This window comes from Rhinolophus sinicus, linkage group LG07, assembly GCF_036562045.2.
Source record: "Rhinolophus sinicus isolate RSC01 linkage group LG07, ASM3656204v1, whole genome shotgun sequence".
In the NCBI taxonomy this organism is placed as follows: Eukaryota; Metazoa; Chordata; class Mammalia; order Chiroptera; family Rhinolophidae; genus Rhinolophus; species Rhinolophus sinicus.
The window spans coordinates 3,990,273-4,011,739 of NC_133757.1; the positions used below are offsets into that span (position 1 = coordinate 3,990,273).

The 21,467-nt window shown below is 45.9% G+C and overlaps 1 protein-coding gene across 2 annotated transcripts in view; it reads right to left on the reverse strand.

The window, feature by feature from the left end:
• Positions 1–21,467, reverse strand: part of DOCK1 (dedicator of cytokinesis 1) — a 444,845-nt gene that overhangs the window by 44,309 nt on the left and 379,069 nt on the right. For both annotated transcript variants that reach the window (XM_019728239.2, XM_019728238.2), the window contains exons 34-38: positions 17,119–17,204; positions 16,782–16,938; positions 11,227–11,267; positions 9,820–9,910; positions 7,191–7,310 (exon numbers count right to left, since the gene is read on the reverse strand). In XM_019728239.2, coding sequence (XP_019583798.2) covers positions 7,191–7,310; positions 9,820–9,910; positions 11,227–11,267; positions 16,782–16,938; positions 17,119–17,204 — 495 coding nt within the window. The remainder of the gene's footprint in view (positions 1–7,190; positions 7,311–9,819; positions 9,911–11,226; positions 11,268–16,781; positions 16,939–17,118; positions 17,205–21,467) is intronic.

Here is a 21,467-nt window from a genome sequence, read left to right on the forward strand (position 1 = left end):
GTCCTCTGTGGTCTGAGACCAAAGCTGCCTGACTCTGCAGTAACGGCTCCATCCTCTCCCTGAGTGTGCAGAAGACACGGCCTGCCACCCGAGAAAAGTGGCTAGACAGTGCTGACCACCCTCTGGCGGGGCAGAGGGACCCTGTGGGACCTGGCACTGGGGCCGGACGTGGGAGGTCTTTATGGAAAGTTTCTCAAAGCGACTAGAAGACGAATTCTGCTCTCGGGAGCAGTCAAGTATTCGAGGAGTCACAGCCCGTCTAACTCCTGGTCGTCCAAGTGGCTGCTCTCTCCCTACAGAAATTCTTGATCACTCAAAACGGAAAACCATTTGTTCACGTTTTAACGCCCTGGAAGAAAACGTGAGGAAGGAACACATTTTCTCGAAATGAGATGCTGTGTATTTCTTGAGGCCAGGCCCCCTGCAGACCCGGAAGACCACCCAGAGCCTGAAGCGGCAGCAAAGTTATATAGTTGCCTCGTGCTGGTGGTTCGAGTAGAAGAAGGGACACACTCTGTCACTCACTCGTTCATCCTGCAGATAATTCATGGGCACCGGTGATGGGAGTCGGTGCAGCGAGCAGGACAGGGCAGGACGGCAGCACTTTGAGGAGTATTGTGGAAAAAAAGAGGAGGAAAGGCACTGGCTACAAAGGAGGGTCAGAACGAGAGGACTTCTTGAAAGATGGGAGAGGTGTCGGCGTGGTTGTTGGTGACTATGAATCAGCCAGTAGTGGAAGCACAGATGCCGAACAGGAGGGGCCGATGGGCTGGCGTGACGTCCTGGGATCAGGGCAGAGATGGGGGAGCAACAGGGGACAGGAGCACGGAGAGCCCGTCCCTAGGACAGGAGGGGCCTGCAGGGGCCAGATGCGGACCAGTGGTGAGGGTGTGCCAGGGCGTGTGGAGGCCTAAGCTATGTCACACCGCTGGGTCACCCCTCGTTGGAAAGTCAACTACTTTTAAAACGAAGTAACGTGTGGCAGGAATAGAGCCTATGCCCTCAGAACTGCTTTCACTGCCTTGAAGGACACAAAGCCTCAATGGACTCATCAGGACGCTTCTCCACACTTCTCTCATCCAGTGTGGTAGCCACGTGAGCAAGCTGACCCTCTGCTCCAGGCATCTGAGGGTGTCGGGTGCCTCCCGGAACTCACGCGTCTGACCCTGAGCCCACGTCAGAGCTACTAGACAATCAGCTGACTTCCAGGCTCTGGAGATGTTACTTCCCGCTGTCATTCCTGCTGCCTCTGCCTCTCCTGGGCCCCCACAGCTCAGGCCTGGACCCACGCCAGCCTCCTGTCGCGCCTCCAGCCCCCTCAGCCCTTCCCCACCAGGTCTTCTGCCACCATGCAGGCAGACTGACCCTCTGAAAAAAGGCAGATAAAGTCATCATTGCCTATTTCCATAAAATCTCACGGGCCCCTTATACCTTGTGGAGTGGCCCTATCTTTAGGACACATACAAGGCCATGGACAAACTGGCTCCGAGTCCTCTTGGCTGTATCTCCCAGGACACTCACCCCCACCTCCCCAAACAAAGACGTTTCTGGCTTCTCCAAAAAAGTGCGATGCCTTCAGGAGCCAGTCTTTCCCAGTGCTATTCCCACGCTTTGGAACCCCTGCCCCTCCCAGCCGTCACCTGGCAAACTTAATCCCATTCTTCAAGAAGCAGTTTAAATGTCGCCGTCTCTGAAGGTGGATCCTCCCTTTCTCCTCAGAAGAGCAATCACACCCACAGCTGCTAGATGGCAGCCCAGGGACCACCAGGGACAGGCTGGAGGACGGGCTGTCGTTTCTCTGATCAGCAGCAGCCCTCGTGTTCCCCTGGCAGGCCCTGTCTTTTCTCTCTGTAATTTATGGGTGCAGGCTGGCACCTGGCACACAGTAGGCTTGTTAGTGAAAAAATGTGTGCGTGGTCCTGCAGAGCACGGGGAAGCAGTGATGTTACTGAGTCTGAAAATGGATTTTCTCCTGCTTTAATAGCAAATTTCTTTTTTTTTATAGGAGCATTTATAATTAACGTATCATCTCTTTGAACAATTGGGCCAAATTCTGACTGAACAGATTCTGGTGAATATTAGGATTTTCAAAAATTTCGGGAAGTGCTGAGAATACAACCAAGAAGAGGGTGTCATTATGCGCATACCAGCAATTCCTCTGAATAACAACTTGTTTTTAAAGGGAAACTCATAGGATGAGAAAATTTCGCCCCCAATATTTAGAAAACAAATCCCACCGTTTCAACAGACACAGGAACTTGCTCCCAAACCCCCATTTTCAGTTCACAGGATGATGCAAGACACCTCATTTTTTGACTTGGGCACAAGGTAAAGTGAGAACTTTGTCAAGGCGACGTTATTTTAAGGGAAAAGAAAGCAGAGCTGCAGTGGAAAACAGTCATAGAACTTCTCCATGACGTGGGCTGCCAGTGAGGTGTCCCCTCTGCGGACCCCAGCAGGCGGCTTCTGGTTTCAGAGGTGGTTTCACGTTGAATTCTGGCTTCTTCACTCTGGAGACATTTTCCTGCTGCCAGGTTTATTTTTGACTCACCCTCCACAGAGAAGCCTGGTGATTTTCAGTGAAGCACTTGGACTTGAAGGCTTTGTTGAAAATTAAGAGGCCTCAACCAAACACAATAAGACAGGCAATTCAGCGCATCTTCAGGATAAAACATTCATTCGTCTGCCATGATAAAGCCCGACCAGGCTTTGTCGGGGGAGGGGTGCTCAAAGGGGCGGTAAAAACACAGTGGAAAAGCAGTAATTATTAGCCCAGGAAGGAAGAGCTGGAAAAGAATAAAAAGGGGAACGAATGGAAATGTCGTTTTACGGAAAAAAAGAAAAAGATAAAAACGACCCAGGGCTAGGCTAAAAGACATTCAAAACTTTTTAAAACGGTAGAAAAGCAAAACTAGGAGAATGATTTTGTGCAGAAGAAATACAGAAAGATAACAACCTAATTCAAAAGCCAGAGTGTCCAATATAAAGAAGTGGGAAATCCATTCAATATGGCCGCTTTCAAAGCACAAAGGTAGAGAAACTTTTAATACAACCCGACCCTGGTCTCCTGCTGGAACGTTTGGGTCTCCCTGCCACTGAGATGCCGCCTGCGGGCCTGGCCATGCCCCGGCTCCTTTAATGGCCGCTCCAAGTTTTCACAAGACAGACCTGCCTTAGATTCTGTAGGTCCCTATTTCCCCTAGGCAGTGGGATAAATTTAAAACTGAAAACCAGCTTTAGGACGCCTAACGTCTCCAATATTAAGGATACAATGAAAATGTCCTTAATTAATTACATGAGGTGACGGCCTGTATCACTGGAGCTGTAACTCAGTCATACTTTTGCTCCCGTAATTTCTACTTTATAATTTTGTGGTCACCAGCAATTGTAGGTCTTCAAGTTCAACTGTGGTTACGTGTTCCTTACCTGAATATATGGTTTTCAGAACTGCAAGTTTTTTCCTCTAAAGTATCAAATCAAGCCACAGAAAGTCTGCTGTAAATACACCCATGCTGAAGAGCACAGAGAACACAGGCCTGGGTGAAGCTGTGCCGGCAGTTACCGTGTGTCCCTGAAAATAAGACCTCGCTGGACAATCAGCTTCAATGCATCTTTAGGAGCAAAAATTAATAGAAGACCCGGTCTTGTTTTACTGTAAGACTGATTCTTATAATATAATATAGTATAATATAATATAGTACAGTGTAATATAATATAATATAATATAATATAATATAATATAATACTGGGTCTAATAAAATATAATGTAAAATACTGGGTATAATCTAATATAATACCAGGTCATATATAAGACCAGGTATAACATAACATAACATAACATAACATAACATAACATAACATAATGCCAGGTCTTAAATATTAATTTTTGCTCCAAAAGACGGGTTACAGCTGATTGTCCAGCTAGGTCTTATTTTCGGGGAAACACATTAGGTCAGAGACTGTCCCTGAGGCTGGAAGGCCCTCCCTGCTTTTGTCCCTGCTCACTCGCCCCGTGGACTCCAGGAATCCTTCTGACGGAAGACTAATGTTATTTCTGACAGACATACAGGAGTTCAGGCAGGAAAACCCAGCCCTGTTCTTGCAAGAACTTGTGCTTGTCTGATCTATAGCCTCTGCGATACACGTGGCATTAAGTATAATCGGAGTCAGGCTCGGAGAAGGGAGCCTGCAGATAACACACTCCCCTTACCTCCCCATCAGCAGTGATGGCCCGGGACCTCTCAGAGGCTCAGAGATGGCTAAGGAGGCAGGACCGCACTAAGGGGACAAATAGGCCCAATAGGAGGAACTTGTTGGAACGTCTGAACGATTGTCCTTTTCAAGTACTTGCTCAAGCACTGGCCAGGATGTGCCCACTTCAATGAAAAATGAATCAAAATGACAGTGTTGACAGTGAGGGGTGTTGTGTGGGTGGGGGGCAGGGGAATATGGGACCTCTCCATGCCTTCCACTTCGTTTGCTGTGAACCTAAAATTGCTCTGTAATACAAAGTTTATTAAAAAAGAATGACTGAGTGCCCAGTCTGTGTGTGGCATCGGCCTCCCTCAGAGGGACACAGAAGCACCAGACACAGCCTGCTCTGACCTCAAGCAGCTTCAGCCAAAGGTGGGCTGGTGACTCAGGGGTGGTTCCTGGACCAGCTGCCTTCTCACTACTGGGAGCTGCTTAAAAATGCAGAACCTCAGACCCTCTCTGAGATGCACTGAATCAGAACCTGCATTTTAACAAGATCCCCGGGGGACCTACTTGAGGTCAGAGCAGGCAGTGTCTGGTGCTTCTGTGTCCACAGACTGGGCACTCAGTCATTCTCTTGAAACAAACTTTGTATTACAGAGCAGCTTTAGGTTCACAGCAAAACTGAGTGGAAGGAACGGAGAGGTCCCATATTCCCCCGCGCCACCTGCACAGCACCCCCCACTGTCAACACTGTCATTTTGATTCATTTTTCATTGAAGTGGGCCTTGTAAGAGGGGATACAGGAGCCATATAAATAGTTCCAAGGCAGGGGCACAGAGGGGGACTCTCCCTGGATGAGGGGGTGAAAGGGGTAGAGACAGGAAAGGCTCCCAGGTAGAGAGAGCACGCAAATATGCGGAGCAGGTGGGAAGGATGCCACATGTGGACAATGTAGGTGAGAAGGGTCGTACCACATCCCGGGAAGGCCATGGGAAGTCCGAGTGGTCAGGATCAAGGAGCACGCCCAGAAAAAGGCGCGATGTCATGGGAGAAGAGGGGACAGATACGTAGGTTAGAACCCTCCTACCAAGTGCCTCACCTGCCAGGTGAGAAGCCTGGATCTGCCTGCAAAGGAGGTGGGGTCCCCTGAGGTTTAGGCATCCTTGAAGTGATTCAAGCAGATCCCACGACCACTTTTAGGACCCAGAGGGATGGCAGGGATGGGTGTGGGGCCACTGGGAAGGGGAGTGGGAGAGCAGGGAGACTGAGCGCTCACCAGGAAGAGATGCCACCGGATGAGCTGGCTCTAGAGGCATTTTTTTCTGGCCACACACGGTCAGAGAATGTATTGCAACAAGGAGAGCCCAGAATGGTGTCAGAGAAGCCACACATGCCTTCAGCCATGATGAACTCTGGCCCTCATCCTTCCCGGTCCCCACCTCCCGCTCTGCCCACTCTACAGCCTGATGCCTGCTGGCTAGAACACAATGAGCCAGGAAGCCATAGGAGGAAGGAATGACTGAATCAGCTCCATTTCTTTAGCAGATTGCCGAGAACCAGGATTCCCTTGGCTACGCTAACAGACGCTTAGTCACTGGCCTTAATCATGAAAGCGTCTTCTTTTTACGAAGAAATACATCCTGTTCCAATGCAGGGCTGGGTGTCATCCACAGAACATTTCTGATCCTATTTCCAAGTGGCCTCTGGCCAATCCACATGCTCTTCTAAATCTTTTGATTTCTGTCCTGTGTCAAGGACAGTAGGGACTGAGTAAGACACACATTATCTTTCCGATAGAGGTTGGTTTATGTCAACAGCCACATGGGGCAGCCATCATCCTTTCCTGATATTGGTGCTGTTTTGGGTAGAACTGTGACCACCACCCCTGCCTCCTTGCCTCCCAAAGGTGAAGTCCTCACCCGTGGTATCAGTGAATGTGACTTTATGCAAATAGGGACTTTGGATGGGGTGAAGTTAAGAGGAGCCATAATGGCTGAGTGGACCCTAAGGCCAACGACCGGTGTCCTTAGAAGAGGGGAATCTGGACACAAGACACCCTCACAGGGAGTGTGCCCTGTGATGACGGACGGAAGGACTGGAGCACTACGTCTGCCCATGACGGGATGTCAAGGATGGCCAGCGGCAGCGGACGCGAAGGGAAAGGCACAGAGAAGATGCGGTCCTACCTGCCCCACCTTCTCTCGGCGAGAGCATGGCCCTGCCAACATGGCGAGGCCAGGCGCCCAGCCCCCAGGACCCTTCTGCTGTTGAAAGCCACCCAGGTGGTGCTACTTTGTAACCGCAGCCCCAGGAACTCATACAGGGACCTTCAGGGAAATCTCTGGCTGCTTTTTTCAAAATGAAGGAAAAAAAGCAGGAAACAGAGATGAATCCTGATGAAGCACAGAAGGAGCTCGGAAGTCACTCTGTTGGCAGATTTTGAAAACTTTGGAAGCTGAAGGAGCTCCTTTACTAGTTTCTGCTTCTCTGGATAGCACAACCCCCAGTGATGAGATCCAGTACTGGGAATGATGGCAGGTTTCCTTCTAATAGACGTCAATGGAATAAATAATTTTGTTTGAGCCAATTTTTCTAGAAGCCACCAAGATGGAACAATGTTGGCCTCACCATAAAATTAGTTTTTTCAGTGACAATAGAAAAATGCCAACATTAAAGAAATACTTTAACTCAAAGTACCCCCATACTCCCCCAAATCAGGGTTCCAGACTTAGTTCTCTGTGGCAACCATACAAATACTTGTGTTCTTTAGTCCTCACTTTCAGCAGAGCACCTAGGAAAGGGCGATTTTTTATTTTATTTTAAGACTTCTACTTAGAAGTACCAGCTGAAGGGCCATGCATAAAACCTTCCAAGAGACAACCTGTAACAAATTTATGGTTCCACAGATATCAAATGTTAAAGAACATGTATCACGCTGCAGGAAGGTGCATGTAAAGAGGAAGACGGAGGAACAATTGCTTGTTTTTTTTTACCTTGCCTTTGTCGAAGTAGTGGATGATTTCCTGATAGAGTTGCTCCTTCAGCTGTCCCTGCGTTGTCGCCTGGTACCCATCCCGCTGGGTGAGGTGGGCCGCACACACGTCCTCCGACCACTGAGGCAAAAGCAAAGCATGAGTAATGCTACCATTTGCCAACTGTCGGGTCAGAAGGCACCGTGAGCTCTACTTTTAGTGTGTACGTGTGGCCCTGATTCTGGAAACACCTAGGGCTGCTGTCCTCAGGCAGTTGGGCCTAGAAATGGAACCTCTGTACAGAGACCCTGAGAGGGAGGCAAAGCTGGGTCTAGATTCCTACAGAAGAGAAACCCAGCAGGTTCAGCAAAACACAGAACTGTCAGCTTGCTGATAATGTCATGTGACCCGTGGGATGAACTACGAACCCGGTGATGTGTGGCTGTGTCACTGGGGCATCCAGGGAGCTGGCCTGGGGCCTGTGCTGCTCAGCATTGTAATCGATTAACAGCAAAGAGGGCGTTGATCGATTACGGTTCTATAAACTTCAGTGCTTAGGTGAGGACGTACTACGTGGAAGGAACTAGGTCAAGGATGAGTCAAATGCCTGACACACAGACAGTGCTATGCAAATTAGAGCATAATGATAAATAATAACACTGCAAAAAAATGTCACAGACATTGAAGGGTGGGAGGCGAACTGCACACTGGGATGTCAGGTAAGAATGAGACACCTTTACGCAGTCTGCAAATTGTTTCACCTGAAAATTAGACTTGATTTTCCTGACCACAACTGGAAGTTATAAACTCATTAATTATGGAGTTTTCACAACGTGGCTAGCTTGCTAGTTTTCTGGGGGATAAAAGTAAAACTTTAGAGGATTCTGAAATGTAACTATACTGAATAAATAAGACTAAGAAAATTCAGATGTCAAATGACTTTTCTGGATTTTAAAATCGCTAAAGAAATTGAATAGGGAGGCAAAAAGCCTTTATACTTTCTACTGAAACACTGAGATAAAGAACTTGACTGCTGGGCTACAGGCTAATGCTGTTATTGCCCTTGTTTTTTGACAAAATGTCCTTAACCAAAAAAGAAGATTCCATTTGAGGATCTTTAGTTAAAGACCAAGAATGCATTTGTCATTGTTATATTGAAGAAGAATTTTCAGAACAATACAAATAATGTTCCTTTAATGTGTTGATTAACCAGCATGAATTCACATTTACTGCAGTATCAAAACCTATTTAGGAGAAATTGCAAAACGTAATCACGTAAAAGATATGGAGAGAGGCTATGTGGGATCCACCATTTAACTGGAAAATTCAGAGCCCAATGGGAAAGACAATGCAATGATGCCCGTTGATCTGGGCTGTGAAACACACCCTCATGCAGTTTTGATGAATCCATCTGTGCTCAATAAGTCTAATGATTAGACAAATGATCATTACACACATATATATATTCCATTCACACATAAAAGTTCATGTACTATGAGAGACAGAGCAACTGAGTGAGCGCTGTGTCAACCTTATTTTAATTTCTCTGATTAAAAGAGATTTCTTCATATTTGCAAAAATGCCTTGTTACTGAAATTCGGATTTCTCACACATGAAGGCTATTAGAATTGATAGAGGGATGGCTGGTGTCAGACGCACGAACTCCAATCTCTAGCTTCATAAATGACCCTCCTGGGAGATCTTTAGATGGTGCCAAGTCAAAGGCGGCCTTCTGATGATTATTGGTGAAACATCCAGACAGAGCCCTGCCTGAGGCCCCTGGAGTTTTCTTTGCAACAGACCCTCTGGTTTTAAAAGGTAAATCTCCACACTCGAATGTCTCCAGAGTTGCCCCTGTACAGTTGTGTCACAGAAGCTACTGGAGATTTCAGGATTGGGCCAAAAGCTAGAAGATTCTTGCCTAACACAGTGTGCTCCTTACCACCTGTCATCACCTAGTGGCCTCCTTAAGGCCCATTTTCACATCGTCTTATCTAGTTTTCTCTCATTCAGCTTTCGGTGTTTGGGGGGCTGACCTGAGATGGGAGATGGGATTCCTCGAATGAGTTGTCTTTAGGTAGGGCCACACAACTAAATTCTAGTTTTCAAAGCTGTTCTTGTTTATCCAGTTTATAATTTTTCTAGTTTTCATAAGGCTAGAATTAGAAAGATGATCTAATGCTTGCTGAAGTTTTAAAGTATCAAACTAGAGGTTGTGTGGTTATACCCACATCACGATCTGGTCCCTACACTCTCTGCTTAGATAATTAGCGGTACGTCTCATCCTATCTCTTAGCTGTTCCACCCCAGATATTTCTTCCTGATATCGTTCCCCACCATTACTGAGTCTTGTTGGCATGATCCGGAATTGCAGAATCTCCACCACCGCTAGCTGACAGCCCAGTGATGGGTATTTACCATACTTACTGACAACTTGCTACGACATCTTGTTAAATCGACATTCAATAGGGCCAAATCTATCATCCAAGTACTTCCGAAATATCTTTGTTTATGTCACTGCATTTAAAATGTCGACATCCATAAAATCTTATGTTACAGGTTTACTAAAATTTGTCATAAAAATAACATTTTAAATAGTCTGAGAATCCATAACAATAGGATCATAAAAGTGGATGGTAATTTTTATTACCTTCAGAAGCTTCGCATGGAGCAGCAAAGTGTAAGCGGCCTCGGTGTAGTTATCACACTCTTTGTGCAGGTCACACAGTTTGTACAAATACCTGAGACGAGAAAATACAGGGACATTCTTAAAATGTCACCAAATAATTTGTGTTGCAGATAGCAAGAGCTAAATTCTAGTTTCAGCAGTAAATCAGATCTATACTTTCTTTTTATAGTGTTCACAATTCATAACGCCTCGAAGACTGTTGGTGCAGAAAGCATGAAGAAAAACCAACAAGAGTAATATTATATATATATATATATATATATATATATATATATATATATATATATTAATTTAAGTCCTCTCTTTTCAGAACAAAGCTGAAGCTGTCACAAGAAGGTAGAATTGTACTTCAAGATTTCTCGTTCCTTCCCATTTTTTCCAGGATTTTCTTCATACATTTGAAATGAGATTACACAATGTTTGATAGTGATTTCTTATATTACTATTGAATCCAAATATTGCCCCCCCAAAAAAAATCTGTAAAAATACAAATTCATTAAAATAAAGAGTTCCAATGATCACAGTGAATATGATCCAAAGACTTTCTCTGCCATAAAGAGATAAAGATTGTTTTTCAATGTAAAGCACCCTACATTTTTTGGATAAAAAATACTTGATTGTTTTCCCCAAAGTTTATTATATTCATATGAGATATATATATACACACACACACACACACACACACATATATATTTTAAAGGAGAAAGTTAAAAAAAAATCTTAGAAATCAAAAGTTAGAGAATCATGCTTGGTGTAATAAACCCATCATTAAACACTAATGCCACACAGATCATATTCTTGTTCTGGTCTTCTAAGTGGTGATCTTGCTAAATATTTGACACTGGCCCCTAATAGGGACCAAGGAGAGGGGTTCAATCACATCCCACCCTCTGGAGAAGTGATGGACAAAACTCCAGCAGGCAACACAGACCATGAGACTATGGGGTCAGGTAATGTAAGAATAGACTGAAAAAATTTCATAGTGCCTATTTCTGATAAAGTTCAAACTAGATTTCTCATTTGACCATGTGGCTTCCTGTGAAACATTACATTTTGTGGCGGTACCTTTCTTCAAAAGGGTCATATAAGTTGGTGAAAAGATGCAAAACCCCTACAAAGTACTCATTTATGGCTTTGCGTCTGAGCTGGCTAAGCATGACCCCCCCAAATCTCCACATCTGCATGGTCAAACTGCACAAAGGCTCAGAATACACCTGGACCCTCCATCAAATCCAACCTCTAGGCTTCTCAATTCAATTTCCTACAGGATAAACCCCTGTGACTGAAACATTTCTTAGTGTGGACTTGATAAAAACAGCAAGTACAATAGACATGTAGAAGGTACTGACAAGCATGATGCCCACATACCTTATATACATTTCTTCTCTTTCAATTTCTTTGTAGAAATTCTGAAAAATCAAACCACAACACTGTTAAGAAACCTATTCTATTAAAGGTGTGCCATGAACATTAAAAATTCATGGGTTTTTCAACCCATGAATTACAACCATTAGAACCCTTTGAATTAGAACCATAAATTCACCTAAAATGCAAAACCATCTTACACTGTCCTGCACTTTTTTTTGGGGGGAGGAGGGCAGGGACTACACTTTAAACACTGCAATGGCTAAAATCCTCTTCTGTCATTTGAAAGTCACCTGCCCACGGTTAAAACAAAGTATAGGACATCTTGAGATAGGACATCTTGGCCATTCTTAACCACTGTATTCTCATTAGAAGTGAAAAAGTGAAAAAAGGAAAGATCCCAAATTTGGGAATAAGCGTCATCACATGGTTGAAAGCAGGCTGGGCTCAGCCCCAACCAAGAGCCAGAAGGAGGCGCTGTGGTATTCCAGCTGGGAACTGTTCAACACAGTAGCCACATGCATTCAACTATAGAGTAAATTTAATTAAAACTAAAGGAAGTTACAAATTCACGTCCTCACTTGTCCACACTTTGATTGCTGTGGTACTGAGAGGTACAGCAGAGGGCACTTCCATCATCACAGACGTTTCTATCGGACAGCGCTGTTCTAGAACCACCGACCTTCCAAAACACAGTAAGAAAACTGGTTGCCACTCACAAAAAGCCACCTTATGTACAAGCACTGATGGAGAAAGGTTAGTTAGCAGAGTATAAACAATGGGTTATTTCCACATATTGTAGAATATTTTCAGGGTGAGCATCAACATTTCTATCAAAATTATATTTCTTCATGTGAACGCCTCTGTAACTACTCTAAAATCTTTATTGTACATGAGGAAACAGAAAGGTACAGACTAGTCAGCTAGCAAAGCCTGAGGCATGGGAACACCATAGCTGTTTTGAGGGTGAAATTTAGCACCTGACTGCTATGTTAGAACTCTAGAAGCGGTACCTGAGATAACTAGTGACTATGACCATTTCAGAGTCACGCAATTATCCAGTAAGAGGAAATACCCTGTTCAAGTTCATTAGCAAAAAAAAAAAAAAGAAAAGACATTGCTTCTACAGTTGATCTCTCTGAAAACAAACAAGAAGTAACTACAGAAAGTCAGAGGGGGAACGTTTAGAAAGATGCACCAAGATTTTCACATTTTGCTGCATCTGAGATTTTACTGTCCTCTGGTTCATACGCAGCAGCTGGGTAATGAAAATATTTCCAGGTAGGTAAGAATCTGCTTCCTTCACTTCCAACTCTGCTCGCCAGTGTTTACAAGCTGCAATTTCACACCATCCTCTTTTCCTCTCTATTTTTAATCCTTTCCTAAGCTTTTGATCATTCCCTTTACAATTTCACAACGGGGATATCATGCACCCTTCAATTCATTCCTCTCTGCGAAATACAGAAACGTTTTCTATTCCCTGCCTGTATTGCGTTCTGTTCCCTCCACAGGACTTCAGAAGCTCTCTAGAACCGAGGACACTCATTTCAAACCCCAATTTCGATATCAAACCTCTGTGTTTCTATGTTGAAGTTCACAGTGCTCTGGGCTCCACTTCTGGGCTCTGCAGGCGGCATCCCAACCCCCACAGTCCTCTTGCTCAAGCCCCCCCACACCAGGGGCGACATCCGTGCCAGGTGCAAAGCTTGGCAGCTCTCCAGCAATCCCACTGGATCCAGGTCCCCAGCTCCAACCCACCAGGAAGCCCTGATCTTTCAGAACACATACATGACCTTTCAGTTTTGTTCTCCTTCATGATTAAAACAGACACTAAGAATTTGAGAATTCTAGTTGGAACCACTGCAATTAGCCTTGTACAGGGGTCATGAAAAGAGTAACTTCTGTCTATAAAATAACAGTGAGTCTATCCGTTGTAGAGATGGATAGGTTGATGGTTGCATAGAAGAACTAGGTGACACACAACAAAATTATTGACCAGGAATTAAAGATTGCATGATTCTCAGGTGACAAATGAAATTCTACTTAATTACAAATGTGTATTTTGTCTGGTGGGGACCATGACCCCAATGTCTGTGCCCACATGTTTGCAGGGGTACGTTTAGGGGACTAGGCTGCAGGGCACAGTGACCCCTCAGGTCTCTTATTTTTTAATTTCAATTTGTTTTTTAAGTGCAAGGAAGAGTGGGACATTAATGAACCACACTACTTAGAATGTTCCAGTGACTCCATTTTTTAAAAAAACAACAGCACTGGTTCTAAAAGAAATTTAGCAATGGGCTTAAAGGGCATCCATACATTCTATGTTCTTCATTTTATTTCTTAACGTTCGGATTTCAAAGGGATTTCTGCTTAGTGATAAACTGAGCACATTTTATATATTCCTAACACGTTTATACATCTATATTCATCTAGAGATGAATGTATATAGTCGTCTCTATGAAACTCTATTTGTTTCACTAAAGAAGTACCAAGGGAAAGGGTGAAAGTGGAGCAGGAGATTAAAAATGTATTTGTATTTTTATTTCTATGACTCAATGTGAGCTGTGCCGTGAATATTACGACCGAACACCTATCTATAAAAATGCATTTTTCCTGTTTCTCTTTAACTCATAGACCTTTTTAATTTGTTAAATGGAAGACCCGTGACAGGTTAGGACCCATCTGATCATCCCCAGGAAACGGTTAAGAACAGCACCCCCAACTCCTCATTGGATGATCCGGGATGCCCTGAGTTGAAGGACGAGAGTGTCGGATAACCTCAGGGACCCTGGGTGTGCTTCGTAGTCAAGACCCAGCTAGTGCGGATGGCAGTAACAATACACAGGCACCGTGTGGGGCTCCATGTGAGACAGAAACACACGTCAGCGTCAGAAACCGTGGTGGCAGGTGTCATTACCAGAGCTGGGTTTCTGACACCACCTCTGGCTCTGCTACAAGGCCACGTTCAGAGCACAGCACCGTGTCTCCACGAGGTGTCGCGTCCCGGGGCGCATGGCAGGTCTTGCTAAGATAAACAGTAGTCTCAGTCATCAAAGTCGGAAAGCTAATCAACAGAGCGATACTTTTTCTTTCTGGACACGAATCAGCCTCTCGGATCCCCTGAAAGATCAGAGGGAGCATTAGAGAAGCATGTCCGTAGCAAGGAATGCTGTTGAAAAGGTTTCCGTTTCTCTCCACAGAAAAATCCTGATTTCTGTTTCATGCTGGCCATAGTGGCATCATGGAAGCTGATGACTTTGGACAGAGGCAAGAATGTGGGAAGGCAATGATGCAAGGGCCAGGCTCCCTCCTGTGGAAACGATCAAGGCCCTCACCTGCAGCACAGCTCACCGCTACGCTACGCAGCCAGTCTGCAGGTGAGTGTACAGACAAACTCAGTTAGTGGCCCCATCTCAGGGATAGAAGCCAGCAGTCAGTAATTCCTCCCGTTGCCCAAGACCCGTATGATGTACGTGCAGACATATTTAAATGTTTCCTGGGTTACTTCCGGGGCCACGTCCAGTCTATGGATGAGACCAAAGACATTCTTCACTCTGAGTGTTTTGAATTTCTCGCATTCGTTTCTGAATCTTTCCTAAGGTTTCCACCTTTCTGCTTATATTACTGTCCTTGCATAATGTCTACTTCTTCCATTAGCACCCTCAGCGCATTTATCACAGTTGTTTGAAATCTCCAGTCTGATAATTCTAAAACCTCTGCCACATCTGAATCTGGGTCTGTTGCTGGCTCAATCTCTTCAAACTGTGCGTTTTGGCCTTGAGGTGCCTTGTAATTTTACGTTGAAAGTGGACACGATGTTCCAGGTAAAAAGACACCAGTACTGGCTCCAGCAGTGGTTCTGCTTTGGGCATCTGCTCTGGTAAGCTGGGATTCTCTGTACCATCCTGTCTTGCTGATTTTGGGGACAGCAGCTTTCCCTGTGGCCCCCAGAAGATGGCTGTCAGAAGAGCTGTTGACTTTCAGTGTGCCAGTTTTCTCCTTGTCATGAGGATGGGAATACCAACTTCTAAAGTCCCTTTTACACAGTGAACTAGAAACCGGAAGTCCCCCACACTTAGATTTTTAAGAAAAAGAAAATGTGCTATAGAAAAATGTTTATTATTAGCCAAAACAGGCCACCCAGCCACAGAAGGCCAAGGCGGAGATGGCCCCTGAGCTGTCACCTGCAAGTTCCCCACGGCAGAGGCCAGATCCGTATTGACACGAAAGTGGACGGAAGGTGAAAATATTCCCCTTTATCTTTCCAATCCAAACATTTCTAGTGATTTTCTAATGGATGAATGATGTGTCATATTCATCCTGGCACAAAAGTCCGTTTCCACGAGCTCCAAGTGCGTGAGGTTGAGCAAAGAAGTCCAGGATTTGCGTGTGGTGTAAGGACTGGGGTGACATGGGAAATGCGGAGAAGGGAAGTAAGTACCTGCAGAACTTACTCTACGGGTAGTGTTTTCCTGCTTTCCTGCCTTGGGGCAGGCAGGGGTGTTGAAGACGCCCCTCCCAGGGCCAGGCGTCTGCTCTTCTGGATCCTTCTGGGAGCAGCAGAGGAGGAGGAGAAAAATGCAGAGAGGCTGAAGCCAGACGTGGGAGTCCTGGGGGCCCGGGGGTTTGCCGGCCACTCCCTGCAGCTGAGCTGGTGATTCGGCTTCCCCCAAAGGCACTTGCAGATGACTCAGAGCTACGCTGGGAAGACCGTGTCCACAGAGCTGGCCACGTCAGTGACAGCAGGTGTGTGGGGGTCCGAGGATGGCAGAAGCCAAGTCTACCCGAGCCATCTGCTCTTCGTGTGGCCGTACACTCGTTTCTTATGGCTGCCATAACAATTCGTCACCAACTTGGTGGCTTAGAATAAAAGATATGAATTCTTTCACAATTCTGGAGGCCATAGTCTGAAATCAAGGTGTCAAGAGGGCACATTTCCTCCAAAGTCTCCTGGAGAGAACACTTTGTCTCTTCCAGCTTCTAGTGATCCCAGGTGCCCCTTTGCTTGTGGCAACATCACCCCAATCTCGGCCTCCATCTTCCTGTGGACTTCTCCTCTGTGTCTATGCCTTCTCCTCTTATAAAGACACTTGTCATTGGACTTAGGGAACAGCTGGGTGACCCAGGATGACCTCATCTTGAGAGCCTTAACTTAATCACGTCTGCAAGATGCCTTTCTTTCAAATCAGGTCCCCTCACAGGTTCTGAAGATGAGGATGTAGCCACTATTCAACCCACTGGACATGTTTACAGTCTCTGAATAATGAAGCACTTTAGACCTGTAATCAACGAGGGCACTACCCTGCTTACAAAATGAGATGGCTCATCCGTCTTACCCACAGCAAACACCCAGAGGACGGATGATTTTGCAGACTTATTTACAGCCGATCTGCAACTGGTTCTTCATTATTCCTTCCCTTCAACAGACAAGGAAACAAGCAAAGGAAGCCTATCCTGCCATGGGCAGCTCTGCGGCCAGCTGTCATGAGGTTTCTGAACATCTTGGTTCCGTTTCCGGCTTACTGGCAGGTTGGAAACGCAATGAACTTTTCACTCACCAGCACGTTGACAGTGCAGCTCATGCGGTTTTCTTTGTTCTCGTCATGCATGATGGTCCTATAATCCAGAAGTCTTTCCATCAGGCGCACGACGAGTTTTACAAAAGTTTCTCCCGTTTTGGCGAGGTATTTGTGCTTCCTGCAGTGTTCCAGGAGGCTGAAAAATAATGACACGCACCTTGTTAATCACACTCAGAAACCTGACGGAGGTGCGATTCAAAATATTTCCCATTATTAACACATTTTAATTACTGCTGGGCTACAAAGTTCATTGTAGTCTAATTACAGTCTCTCTGTCTCTATTCTGACATCAATCCCACCGTTAATCAACACTTACATTTTATCAAATAACACTTTGTACTGTTCGTCTCCTCTGCCTCCTTCCACTTCATGATCCAGCTTGGTGATGATCTCATTTTCGAACTATAATTAAACAGAGGAAACGTAAGTCATCAGCATGGCAGGCATTGCATTTTCTGGCTGGAGCATCACCAGTACACAAACTGGCGAGAGATCACCGTCAGGCAGCTACCCGAGGCTTTCAAGCCTGATTGCACTTAAGAGTTGCTGTCCCCTGGCCCCTGGGGACTGCTGATGACCCGGAATCTTCCATTTCCTTCTGTGGTTAATGGAGCCTACACATGTGTATTTTGATAGCAGGAGTAAGTAAGAACCACAAGGGAACCCGAGGGGGAAAAAAATCAAGAAGCAACATGAAAAAAAAATCTCAAACTTCATCTCTATGAACAAGTAACATCTCAGACAGCTTGTTGGGTCCTGGACATGAACAGACGATGTTTCACTTCCCAGCAAACAGTTCTCTGTAATCTGAAAACATCCAAGGGGCCACTTCACTGCTGTTCCTTCATGGATCCCAGTGAAACATCTCTGGTTGAAAAACTAGTGTATGAAACAAGAGAGGCAGTCTCTAGAGCCAGAGCAACAGACTCTTCAGGAAGGTCCGCTCCAGGCTTTCTTTGAACTCCCCAAGACTTCTTACTGGACTCCAGAGCTTCCCATCGGGAAAGAATCGTCAGAAGTGACTGTCTCTTGGGTGCATGCTTTTGGGAAAGCACCAAATTCTGAGAGGTCCAAATCTACAAAATATTTTGACAGTGGCTGATGTGAAAATAACTACCTTGATAATGATGTATGTGTGTCCCCATCTTCACTGCCCAGTCTCCCATCCCTGACAAAATTCAAAGCCACCTCTACTGGTATTCTGGCCAGGTGACTGCCCTGTTGTAGGGGGACCTGAGGTCACACATTGCCTTGGGCCAGGTAGAAATAAGGGCCTGGGAGAGACTTAGTTGCCATAGAGATGGAGACATCCACACAGAACTGGAAGATGTCAAGTGAAGGAAGGACTGAAGGAAACAATAGCTGAGTTCAGGGCTTAGAAGGCAAGCACACCACGGCATGTAGGCAAATGTTGCTGGGGTCCCTTTAAATTATATGCTGAGGCACTGCTTTCCCAGGCAACAATCCCAGGTCCCGCACTACTATGAGGATCCCATAAGAGTCTAAGCCACGTGAGAGAATTTCCTTCTGTCTTGGTCACCGCTGTATCCCAGCACCTGGCAGAGTGCCTGGTGTTGACAGTACGCTAATAGGAAGCATGCACGATGTGCACAGAAACTGCTGGAGAGACATAGTGTGAAACTGCAGCTGGGCGGGGCTTAATATGGCCGCAAAGCAGTGGGTGGGCAGGTTGCTGAGGCACAACCGGTGGACACTCATTGGAGTGCTTGTCACGGGATCACGGGACCATCGACGGCCCTGGGGACTCAGCGCGGCTGCTGCAGTGGAAGCAGATTGCAGCTCCTGTGAAACAGGCAAGGGCTCTGGGGAGACCCAGGGAGGAGCCCGAAAGCAAGGCCACACCTGCTGGGTGTTGATCAGAGCACTCGGCCTGAGCCTAGTGCGATCGTGCTACAGACGAAGCAGGGCTGGAGAGAAACGTCGATTCCTGCTTGACATCAAGGACCCAGCAGCATCACAACAGCCCGGACTTAGGTGAATCCCTGCAAATCTCTTCTTGATCTTCCCCATCGTCTCCTCCCCAAACAAACACCCTCTCTTTGATTCTGTTTGGCCTAAGAAGTTAGGGATTTCAGGAACACAGAAAAAGAGATGGTTCTCTTGAAGAAGAAGGGATGACCTGCTTTTTTTCCCCCACCTGAAGTCTCATGCTCACGACTTTTATTGTAAAATAACAGTCTTTCGGTACTAACCCACTGTGACTCTGCTCTTTACGGAAAAGAATTCGGCAAAAGGAGGTCCTTTTCGGAGCCCAGCACAAGGGAGCTGGTGTGCCACTAGCCCCAAAGCTGGCATTTCAAGACAGCTCCATCTACCAGATGGCGCCCTGGTGGGAACGCCAAAGATGAAGCATTTGGTGAGGGCTGCTTCCTTAGAGCAAATAGCTGAGGTACAAAATAAGGCTAAATTTAATTAAAACACATGATTCAATTCCACACATTTAATGAGCATACAACGAGGAAGGCATAGAGCAGGGGTGTCCAAACTTTTTCAACGTTTTTCACCAAGGGCCATATGCGGTAAAATATACAAACAGCCGGGCCACTCACTCGAGGTGAAGTACGTATTGCCTCACCTGGTTTATTTAAATAAACTAAATATAGTTTTGGAATTTGCTGCGGGCCAATTAAAAATGGATCGCGGGCCGCAGTTTGGACGCCCCTGGCACAGAGAAGGCAGAAAAACATGCCTTCTCCTAACCGAGGCTTTTCAAATCGCTCATCACCTGTTAATCAGAAGACACTTGAACTTGGAGTCTACTTAATGGAAATGGCATGTTTTCTCTGCTCCCGTGTAAACCTCGCTGTCACAAATTAGGGCAATAAGGAAGCTCCAGCTCATTAAGTATGCTGCTTATCAAAGTCTGACTGATGAATTGAATGTTCCTAAAAAGAGTGGATGAACGATGAGGAAATCACAAGAACACAGCTGATTCTAATTTTACTAACCTCTAGTCTAAACTAAGTAATTGGCACAAACACCTGGCAACCCGGTTCTGTTTATCAGCGGGATGTAATACCACTGATCTGCAGCCTCTAGTTCCAGGGTCTTTGCGAATTCTTACAGAATGTACTAGAAATCATTTGCTAGTATGCTGTGAACTGTTATCATAAACAGAATTAAACGATTCTGTCCAAATAAATTGGAGGAAGTACATTTGTTGATCGAGCAGAGCTTGTTTTATAAAAAGCATGTTTATTATCTTACTCATAAATGCACGCTGTCTGGTAATTTGCAACTGGGTTCTCTACGGTTAGGATGAAATTAGCAAGGGTTTACTGTGTTGCTCAAAATGTGGCAGAGGCTCGCTGATGTGATAAGCGAAATCATTATACAACATTTTCCTCTCCTTTCTGAATCGCCAATATTGCTACAAAAATATCCCCAGGGCATCCCACTTAAAGGACTGAGCAGAGCATCTCCACGCCTCCGGGACCAGCGCAGGGAACAGGAACATGAGAGGCCGCATCTGAATCGAGACCTATTCTGAAGGTTGCTGTTAAGCTGGACGTAGTGATGCCAGGGCCTGTGCTTGCAGGGGTATTGACATTGTTGTTAATTCAATTAACTCAGAAAGGAAGCACTGCTCCCCCAACTCAGCCAACCATGGGTTATTGGCTTCGACATAAGACATTATAGAGTGAAGGGTCTCAGCCAATTCTATTGGTTTGGAATGCACTGTTTTTGTTTTGGGTCAGGCGTGCCATTCTGACTATATACATACATTTATAAATGCCTGAAACCAGGCCTGCATTTTGCAGGCATCCAGGGATGCATTTAGACGAGATCTGGGGTTATGTGGTAGCAAGGTCAGAAGCTGGACTGGGATGGAAAGGTTTGCATGAATAATCCTGAAGAAAAAGCGCAAAGAGGTTGTCAAAGCTGGGCGGAAGCTGAAATCCAGGAAAACGCTACACCAAACACGTCAGCAAAAGGGCTTCTTTGACCCAATGACAAATGAGCCCGAGGAGAGTGTCGCACTTCCCCCTACAGCCCTCTGCCTTCTCCTGGTTTTCACAAACAAGATACTGGATGTGGGACCGTGGTTTAAGGTCACCCCTTATAGCAGAGGGCACCAATAAAATCAGCCTCTGCTTCTGCATTTGCAGATGGAACCAGGCCAGTCCCAGGGAACTGCAGAACCAACCACGTCCCTCCTCTTTGGCACCGACAGGATGGGTGGGCAGAGAAAGCCACTTAACTGCATCTGCGTGGAAAACACGGCCAAGAAGGAAGTGGCATGGCGTGGCAGAGAGCAGCCTGGCACTCAGACGCCCTTGGGGCTCCGGCCTGCATGCTGACGTCACACAAGGAATGGATTCCCCACAATCTACCACTCAGCCTTTCCACCCGCTGCTCAGACACACTCATATTTTCATGCATATTGCATTCCTCTTGCTTCACCATTCTGTAAACTTAATTACACACTTAATCTCTGGTGCTCCACATTCTAACATCCCCCCCTCCTCTACATCCAGTGAGCAGGCAGCTCACTGACCTTGGAAGCTTTTGTGAAATACTCAGCAGCCTAGAAGCCCCGAGGCCCCCTACCTGAGGAGCCTGGCTGCTCACCTGACAACACCTCAGACAGGTGCCGCTGCTCCCCATCTGCGCATGGAGCCAGATGGAGGAGAGACTTCAGGG